This window comes from Macrobrachium nipponense, chromosome 1 (assembly GCF_015104395.2).
Source record: "Macrobrachium nipponense isolate FS-2020 chromosome 1, ASM1510439v2, whole genome shotgun sequence".
Taxonomy (NCBI): domain Eukaryota; kingdom Metazoa; phylum Arthropoda; class Malacostraca; order Decapoda; family Palaemonidae; genus Macrobrachium; species Macrobrachium nipponense.
Window position 1 is genome coordinate 159,602,623 of NC_087200.1, and position 11,131 is coordinate 159,613,753.

General features: G+C 34.8%; 1 protein-coding gene across 1 annotated transcript in view; it reads left to right on the forward strand.

The window, feature by feature from the left end:
• Nucleotides 1–2,368: 2,368 nt before the first annotated feature.
• The window catches only part of LOC135219790 (tyrosine-protein phosphatase Lar-like), a 1,028,451-nt gene continuing 1,019,688 nt past the window's right edge, over nt 2,369–11,131 (forward strand). The window contains 1 exon segment of the mRNA XM_064256864.1: nt 2,369–2,398. Coding sequence (XP_064112934.1) covers nt 2,380–2,398 — 19 coding nt within the window. The 5' untranslated portion in view covers nt 2,369–2,379.

The window sequence follows — 11,131 nt, forward strand, 5'->3', positions numbered from 1 at the left end:
TTGTAAGAAAGAAGAGAAGAAAGAACTGTTCAGCGTAATCAGGCATGCCTTTTATTTGCAATTGATACTTCAGGGAGACCGTAAAATCGGCGGCGTTTATCCTGACTTCGGTTGCTCGCATTCGTCAGTAGGCATGAATTTCTCAAGGTTGAATTACCCGCACGAAAGCTTGGATGGTGTCAAAATGTTCTTGTGGAATGCTCGATGTATGACCTTGGCCGCCTGCCGATGAAGATGAGGAACAGCAGAGATAGGAGCAAAAGTTGAAAGTTGGAAGGGAAGCAGGAGCCGCAGCAGAAGCAGAAGCAGGCTTTGCAAGAATCGAAGTGTGGTGATACCAGTAGTTGAACCTAAAAGCTGCACCAAATGAAGAGTCTGGCGCTTGTTTGCTCTCGGGAGTTATTGTGCGAGAAGAAATGCCAGACGGAGGGATGGAAAGAGGGACCAGTTGCGTGCTTCAAGAACTAAGAGGAAAGAAGTAAGAGGATGAAAATGAGGCCTAAAAGGTCTGGGTAGGGATGGATGCCGTGTGGACGTTTTGACCCAATAAAATAAATCTCATGATGGGAAAACAACCTGGCTGTAATATATTACTGCTGTTTAAAATTGTGTAATGGAACATTTGAAGCGTTGATATTAAGAGTCTACTTAAGATAATGGATAAATTAGATAATCATTATGGCTCATAAGCTAATACTTTAGGATTTTTTACGTTTTATAATTTTCGTTTCGTGAACTTAAAAAAATTATTTTTTTTTTTCATGTCAACTATAAGAAATAATGTACGTTTTACTTCTTGATTTCACTCTGATGATCTTATTATGTACACATATTTTCCACCAAAATTTTGCAAAGAAAAGAAAGATAAAAAAAAATTGTGCAGAGGTTTTCTAAGTGAGTTACACTAAACAGCACTTATATATCTGCGGGATCTGAAATAGCTTTAGCATGAGGATTGTTTTTGCTAATTGGTCGGGCTCTTGGCTTCAGGGATTATGGTGATGTGTCACATCAGCGGACATGCATGAATAATCCACCCATGCAAATCACTTCATGTTAATTTTGCTCTTACGGTTTCGAAAAATTTCCCACTAAACTACGTTTGGAGAATGTATAGATTTGAAGAATCTCTCTCTCTCTCTCTCTCTCTCTCTCTCTCTCTCTCTCTCTCTCTCTCTCTCTCTCTCTCTCTCTTAGAGATATGTAATTATTGTTAATCTAAGCGTAATCACGTCTTACCAGGTTTTTGAAGTCAGGAAAAAATGAAATAATTTTTATGTGAATTTCGTAATTTGTTCATAAACTGGTTTACGCGGCTCAAGCAATTGATTCGGAAGATCATGACACATTGGGGTAGTACACCTTAGTGTGGAAATGGCAGATAAACAAAAGGGCACTGAACTTCAGACGTCTGACCTTCAAAATCATACTCATGCTGTGGAAAGAGCTGTTTTATAGTTTTATCCATAACCCTCCTGTATCAAAACATTTCGTTTTTAAGAATGCTTTTGTGCTTTATTTCTGGGCTGACATGTGGGTATATCGTGGAGAAATTTTCATTGGAATGCCGTTAGATATAGTGTCTTTTGCGTTATTGTATCAGTTCACTTTAAGAGTATAGGCGGGTTATTTCAGTGCGTTGGTAAATGAGAAATTGCAAAAGACTTTGTAAAGTAAAAGCAGTTTTACCTTTACGGCATGAGAACATTACCGTCAGCATGTATCCCGGGGAATTCGTTGTTTAACACATACACACACACACACACGCACACACACACACACACACACTTATTCATTTATTGTGTGTGAGGATGAGGAAAGGAGGGAACATGTATTTTTGTATAGGCTAGCTTGAATTTGGTGGTTGTCTGATTTCTAATTTCAAATAACCTTTTAACACTGCAGAATATCTGCCTGGAAAGTTGGAGTTGTTCGTGGATCAAATTCCAGTGCCATATATTGCACTGCCTCCTGTTTTGGCTTCACGGAAATGTTTTCTGCTTTGTTTCGGCTGCTGAAGTAACTCTGCACGAATATATATATATTCTGGTTTTGTTTTATTAAAATATTATATACTTTTAGATTCTATATTTCCTGCATTTCCATGTTTTGTATAAATATATATATATATATATATATATATATATATATATATTATTATTATATTATATATCTATATATATATATATATAGGTATATATGTATATAGAATGTATATATAGTATGCAGTGTATTGTCATGAATGTTTAGGATTTCATATTTGACATATTTTGCAATTTCTTTTAGTTCAATTGTTACTGCTCTAGTTATAAGTTACCGAAGTAGATTTAGCCATACTATTTTTTAATTCGTGGCCTATCTTTTGCAGGTACGTGTATCATGAGCTGTAGCTTCGAACGTAAGTACATGATTTATATTTTCAAATGTATGAAATATCTCTTAGGAAATTCAGTAATTACGCTTACTGGCTATTATTGTGATAATATATACCTTATTCTGTAATACTGGCATATATGAAGTGCTACATGCAAGTTTCTGTGACGCTGATACCTCTGTGTTGATGAGAAGTGGTAAGTTTATAGCTGCAAGATTCCTCGAAGTTATTGACGGTCCACCTGCTCTAACTTGTACTTTGGTATAAATGAGTTGACTCTGGTGGGGGTACTTACTTAAGCTTATTTTTGGTGTTATTTAGAATATATTGTGCCAACAGTTTACCCTATTATAGTACTTTAATATTATGTATGGTTCATGAAGACGAATGCCACTGATTCCATTGTAAAAGAGGCTTTACATCTATTACAAACTGAACTTTGTAGTTATGATTATTAATTCATAATTAGTGAAGGATTTGGACTATAAACTCGAAATATGGATCTGTAGTCCCTGATGAGATGTTATTATTTTTTTACACATGTCTCAAGTAAGCTGGAAAGGATTACGGCATCTTTGGATATATTACCTTATTAATTGCTTTGACATATTTTTGTTCTCGAAAGGACAATTTCTGCAGCATAATCGTGGTTTATGTACATGTGTGTATTCGCTATGGAAAGCAAGCACGGAGTAATTGCAGAATGTTAACCACTTTAAAAGGATAAGATTGTGCAATTATGAAATTTTCCAGGTATATCGGTGATGACATTAAAATTTGTTTTGGTAATTTCTTGGTAATTATATTCGGTGAACGTTTCTCTCTCTCTCTCTCTCTCTCTCTCTCTCTCTCTCTCTCTCTCTCTCTGTTTGTCTCATTGACTTTCATTTTCTTTGGACCTTGACTAATGAAATGAGAGAAAAGTCGAGAGCTTTGCGGATAGAACGATCAACTTTATATTTAATTGGTTTTACGTAGCTGGTAATGATTTGTTCTCATCTGGTTTAGATTGTTTGCGTATCCCCAGTAGAATGGCTCTGTTAGAGTTAATTAGTTTAATTAGTTTGCAAATGGCAATCTTAATTGTGCGATGATTATATCTTAAAAGTGAATGGACGCTTGAGGTAGAGAGGGCTCAATCTGAAGTTCAGCAATACCCGGATTGCTGGGTTCCGTGAGGTTTTCTCTCTCTTTGCCGTCAAGCTGTTATTATTTCCTTATATACTTGCTTACTTGTGCCCATTATTCATATACACTTCCAGTCAAAAGAGAATTGAGTTCTGATTTTGGCGATATAATTATTTTATAAAGAAAACTGCAAGATCTATTTCAATAACTTCGATAGCTGACGATATTGAGGGAACCGTAGCGTAGAAAAGTAATTAATTTGACTTTGTCACTCTGTGATGAAGTTTTCAGTGAAAGTTTATTAAGCTATTTTCCAACTGTCGTTTGCATGCGAAGATATTAATGTAATTGTTATGATACTTTGTTGATTGATTAATCTTAAAGTTGAAAAATGATTGTGCATACGTGCCGTTTACTGAGGACGGTCTTCCTTGATGTTATAGAAGACTTAAATGGTGACAAAAATGTTCAAAAATCCTTCCGTGTCACTGGTGACCATTACCATGAGCGTTTTGAACCCCTTTATGAATTGACAAATTTATATTGCAATCTCAGACATTTGGACACTCTTGGAAAATCCCTCGAACATTGTAGTCAGGTCATTTTTTATGCATCAAGTGTTATTAGGAAAATGCTTAAAAAAGCTGATTGTTATGTTTAATATGTTTTCAGACGTTGCAGCAAATTACCAAAGGTTTCATGTGCATAGTGTATTTTCTATGTACATTTGTTCATATATCTGCTAAAATAAGGTCTAAATATGTGCTGTTAGATTATGTTTGAATTAATGTTTTTCTTTTCTTAAGTGACCTACCAATACATAAGAACAGCCTTTGTAGCTCAACATTTATTTTTCCATAGTTTTCCTTTAAAAAAAAAACCTGTGATTTAGGAGACGATGTCTTGTTAATGGTAAATATATTTCTTAATACGACTAATATAATTGTCAGAGCAGATAGTCCTCACAATCAGATTTATATTTTATCGCAGATTGCGCTAGAGTAAAGGAAAGGAAAAACTGTTTATGTTGAAATGGTAGGTCATTAAAAACGTATCAGTTGTCATGGAGGAATATATATGCATATATGTATGGTGAACTCAAGTTAAAGCACCAAGGAATAACGTTGATTAATGTAAACGTTTCATCTTGTTCGTTTGTGTAAGAAATTGAAGAAGAAATGGAGAGAAGGGAGACAGATTAGTTAAGAGAGGAAGGAGAGCTTTTAATTAAAAGCAACTCAATACACGTTATTAAATTAAGCTTTTCTTGTGCGTCCTTTAATCCTCAAAGGAAATATATTATATAGATTGGTAGATACATACATACATAGATTATTCATTTACAACAAGGTGCATTTAAAGTCTGAAATGAATAATTTAATTGTTCATCTAGTGGACACAATTCGTACGGTAGAATTTTAGAAATGATCAACCTGCTTGATATATATTTTAATTAACATTGAACATGCGCAGTAAGGTATGCAAGTTATGTTTGTGTTTGCATGGTTTGTAAACATACACATATAATTGAAATAGTATGTATATATATGGTACAAAACACTCCCACACACACACACACACACACACACACACACACACACACACATATATTATATATATATGATATATATGGTACAAAAACTCCCACACACACCACACACACACACACACACACACACACACACACCACACATACTATATATATATATATATATATATATATATATATATTATATATATATATAGATACACCATTTTAAATTAAATAATTTATATTAACTTATACATAAACATTACATATCCCCCAACAAGATTTGTCATTAGGATAATTTATTTAGTGAACTTCTCTCACAGGAATTAAAAAGTGATGTCAAATAAATACAGGGTATGTGATCCCGAGACAGGTGAAATAACGGAGTGTAAAATCTTTTGCCTTCACTTCTGTTCTTTCTCAAGCAGGACCAATATGTTTGGGGAATGGCATCGAGTAAAGACGCGATCTTTCACTGTAGCTTCATTTTCCTAGTGGTTATGTGTTTTACACACACACACACACACACACACACACACACACACACACACACACACACACACACACACACACAAGTGTTTATTTTTACCCCGTTAAAATGTCTTAATCGCATAAAGTAAGCCCAGTGAAATGCACAGGTAGCCGTATCCTCCAATGATGTATATGTTTGCGTAGGAGTCGCATTTAATCATTTGCGAGCTCTTAGTAATTTGGGGAGGGCACGTTTTTATGACAAATTATCCCAAGTAATTTAACATTTAGCCGAAAACATTTTTGAGCGTGAAAATATTAAAAAGGGATTTAGTGATTTGACAGCTGGATGTAGCGTTGCAGGTTGAAAGAAGTCCTTTGATTCATTTATGTGTTATGGAAGAAGAATTATTGGCGAAGTTTATCATGATGCCACGGGTAGATCATTAATTATTCATTTGGTCGTCTCATAATGGCTCTAACTTATTCTGAGGGGTCATGACTTTGCCGAATAAATAATAAGGGCTCGGGCTTATCTAGGTGATATAATGAGAACTTTCTATCTGGCCTTAATTAGTATCAATGTAATTATGTATATATATGTATATATATATATATATATATATATATATTATATATATATATATATATATATTATATATATTGTGTGTGGATGGTTTATCGGTAGTCGTTTTGAGTATTATGGCTTGGTAATGAAGTTTCGGTTTGATGTAAATATTCATTTGTAATCTGGGTGCTTAATTGTTCTGTCATTTATGTTTCTAATTTTTATAGAAATATAACGGGGGTGACGTATGTCCTTTACCAATTCAACCTCGAAATACATTCCCGAGGGCCACTTTATCTTTCTTAAAAAAAAAAGATGGAAACTGTTATAACCAACCGAGGCAGACATGCTCACCGGGTTTAACTGAATTTTTGGAGTAAATGTCGGTAGTGGACATGTTTCTGTAGCCAGTTTAGAGAGAGAGAGAGAGAGAGAGAGAGAGAGAGAGAGAGAGAGAGAGAGAGAGAGTTTAGCTTTTATGTGAAACAAGAAGTAAGCGAGAATAAGTGCGTATCTTTTATTGTATACGTATTATAAAACAAGGGAGATTCCTGAAAACGAACGATTTCACATTAACGAATTAAGAATAGAAACATCTCTCACAATAATATTAGTTTGTGATTTCTTTTTTCTTGCATGCAGTGCAAAGAGCATAAATAGTATGTATCGTGCATATACATGCTAGCATATTTTCTTAGAGGCGTTCATGCGCAAGATTCTTTCATGCTTGTTTGTTTGTCTATGATTCTGTATCAGTAGATTTATATGAACAATTTTGTGTATCTGCTCATCCTGTCACGTTTAGCGCGTCTTGGTGTAAGACAAATGCACTGAATTCCTCAAAGATAATTGGAAAACCATTCTGAATATTCAAAAAGATTCCAAGCTGACACGTGAGCGATATTCCTAACGTTTTAACTACAATTCAGTTTTATGCTGTCACTGCGTTGTTCCTCTGTAATCTCTTCCTTTATTTATTGCTTCTTGAAGACACTCGGTATAGATAAATGACTCAACTAATAAAGATACATTGAGCAATGAAAACTGCAGATTACCTATATAATTTTTTTTCTTCGCTGAATTGAGAGAGAGAGAGAGAGAGAGAGAGAGAGACGGGAGAGAAGAGACGAGAGAGAGAGAGAGAGAGAGAGAGAGAGAGAGAGATTCTGTCTAGAAATGTTTCACTAAAATTTTATATATTGTACATATGTAAATAAGTGATTTTTAATAACTTTAGAAACTAATCTTCTTTGTTTAGCCACCGGCGTTAGACTAAGCATATTTATTGGCTAAAGAGACCATAAAAAAGTTCTTAAACGAAAAGATTATACTGTGTAATAGACACCTAAGGTAACTAGACGCCTAGAAAGAAATTACCAAAAGAAGTAGACTTCCTTCGCCAAACAGGAAAGAGCACAAAGGGGAAAAGTGGCAAGGACGCCGGAGGAGATATCTTCTGAGGATGAAAAATTGAGCACTAGATGGCAGTGGCGAAGGTGTTGGTAATAGAGACATAGTAGAGGAGAGTTGTTGGGAGGAGGGGAGGGCTTCATATGAATGGGGGATAAAGTGACAAGGCTGGGTGTTGGTAAATAAGACAAGTTGGGTGATAAAGACGAAGAACGAACCACGACTTACGAGGTTTGTGCGTTTGTTTGTGTCTGATGTGTACAGGCAGCAGACTGGGTGGGGTGGCTTAAGACTAGATGGTGGCGAGTGAGTGGTTGGGATGGTCCTCGTGGAGCTCTTAAAACTGGAGACGGAAGATAGGTTTTGTAAGGAATGTTTTCAAGATGGAAGGGTGGGGTGGGGTGGGATAGGTGCGGTCATGACAATGTTATCGAGGTAGAAAGGCTTGAAGGTTCTCCGAAAATTTGTGAAACAATCACCAAGGTGAAACGGCGGGTGCGCACAGATTTTTTCCCCTTTTATTTCACATGTGTAACCTGGAACGACAGGTGATAAGAGATAGATTATCTTCCATTCTCTTAGTAAATATTGACATTTTTTATCTCTTCTGTTTGGTCACCGCCGGTTGATGACTCAACCAGGAAAAATAACAACACAATCCAGTTAAAACAGTAAGCACCTTTACAAGTATTTTTTTTGAATGGAGGAATTTACAAGAGTTTATTTTTCGTAAATCTTGTAATAATCAGGGCATCTTGACTGGTAGCAGGTGACCTAAAACAAGTGGGTAATTTTCATGGTTTGATAGACTTGCGGAGAATTGCATTATTTCTTAATAATATTGAGGTTGGATACCTACTGTTGTAGATTCACATCAACCGTGCATTTAATGTCTAGGCCAGTCCCTTACGACGCTCCTGATTGGCTGTTGATAAGCCAATCACAGGGCTGGGAACACCCAGTCTTCTCGAGAGTTCACATGGATAGGATCTACGTTCCACCTTTCATGAGGAATGCGTCTTCAAAAGTATCCTTCAGGAGAGGTGGAACATACATCCTGCCTATGTGAACTCTCGAGAGAGACTGAAAGTTTTCAGCCCTGTGATTGGCTTATCAACAGCCAATCAGGCGCGTCGTAAGGTACTGGCCTAAACATCAAATGCACGGTTGATGTGAATCTACTATAGTACTAGATACATTTCCGTATATTTCAGTGAAATTTGAAATGCCACAACGTAACTCACACCATTTTAATTTCCATGAAAATCTGGCTTCTAATGATTCAAAGTATGCATGATTAGAATATTTTTTGTGGTCTAACTTAATTTTATTTGCAAAACAAAAAGATAATTTGGTTAAATAATAGTTTGGAGATGACGTTGCCGTAAAAGTTTAGAATAAGATTTATATTTGTATCGAAGTTTTATTTTCGGTTTCATTTCATTCTATGATTATCGTATTCTTAGAAAAAGAGAACATACTTAACAAAGATCCTTCTTCATATGAAATCGCAAAAACCATGATGTTCTTCTAAAGGTCGGCCCTCTACTTTTCATGGCAGACTGGAGTCTGCTTCTGTCTGTCGGAGGAAGGTCTTTTGTATGAAGGGGAAACGGACGAGGCTGAGTTGTTGAGTTTGCCGCGGTGATGGAAAGATATTGTCGGAGGACATTGGTGAAACGGTAAAGGACGAGAGAGAGAGAGAGAGAGAGAGAGAGAGAGAGAGAGAGAGAATCAACAACAAGAAAAAACGAAATACAGGGAGATAAAAAGGTGGAGGATAATGAAATTGTGTGACAGATCCTACTGGAGGTCACCTGAAGAAGAAGAAAAGAGAGAGAGAGAGAGAGAGAGGGAGCGAAGGAGAGAGGAGAGGAGAGAGATAGCGAGGAGAGGATGGAGAGAGAGACAGGAGAGTTTGTGAGAGAGAGAGAGAGTGGTAGAGGTTGAATGATGTTCTCCTGACACTCAATTATCTCCCGTCGACAGGGGAAAAAAAAATCAAGCTGGAGGAAAAAAGGTTAGGGAGATGATGGCCGGGGGTTGGGGGTGGGGGCCGGAAGGGGTAACTGTTTTAATTTCCTGGTTGTATTTAGCTTGGGTGGGGCAGCGAGGTTAATATCCTAAGAAATTAATCTCTCTGCTCGTCGTTATATGTACCGGAGGTTTGTGTATCTTCATTAAAAGAGAAGCTACTTAAATTTTTTGTGTGTGTGTGTCGGTGATGTTGCGCTTTACAAGTATTCTACTGAGATCGGCGGATGTTTACCACCTATTTTTTTAGGAATTTTTAAATATTTAATTCATTTGTTCATATATTTCATTCACTTGCGTCTGACGGCTAACGTGATTCATATGGTATGTTGTGTTTCATGCAATGGTTTATGTACTTCCACTCACGCACGTATATTATATATATATATATATTATATATATATATATATATATATATATATATATATATATATATATATATATATATATATATATATATATATAATATATATATGTATCACATATCCACAGGTGAAAAATAAGAGACGTAAAGTAGTTCCTCACCTGTGATAAATGAATCACGTGCTAAACGTGATTACAATTATGTGTATATTATATATATATATATATATATATATATATATATAGTATATATATATATATATATATATATATTACCCATAATTGTTTAATCACTTTAGCACGTGATTCATTTATCACAGGTGAGGAACTACTTTACGTCTCTTATTTTTCACCTGTGGATATGTGATACATATATATAATTATATATATATATATATATATATATATATATATATATATATATATATATATATATATATATATATATATATATATATATATATATATATAATATACGTGCGTGAGTGGAAGTACATAAACCATGCATGAAACACAACATACCATATGAATCACGTTAGCCGTCAGACGCAAGTGAATGAAATATATGAACAAATGAATTAAATATTTAAAAATTCCTAAAAAAATAGGTGGTAAAACATCCGCCGATCTCAGTAGAATACTTGTAAAGCGCAACATCACGACACACACACACACAAAAAAAAATTTAAGTCACGAGACACTATATTCATGAACAATATATATATATATATTGTTCATGGAATATTTTTCTTTTTCAGCTTTCAAGTTGCGTTCAAATGTTCTATTTCGGTCCAATAGGTGGTGTTAATCACATCTGTTGACAAATTACACCATATCACATTTTCACTTAAGGTTTACTTTTATGAATTATTATTTTTCCCGGCATTATGTCTTCAATTCCTGTGTACGAGGTCTTCCATTAAATATATATAATATATATATATATATATATATATATATATATATATATATATATATATATATATATATATATATATATTCCTATATTTCTGTTTTATTCCATGTGTGGTTTTAGTAAATATTTTTTCTTTCTCGGTTATAAATCTTTTATATAAGATTAAGGTTTCCGGGCATATTTTTATTTCAATGTCTATGAGACATCAACGTCATAAAAGAAAAAAACAAAAGCACTAAGATGTGAATTGTGAATAATAGAATTGTGTCAGTGTCTCGTGACGTTTTGGAAAAAGCCACTTGCATTATGAATTAAAACAGGAATAATCAGGAAACG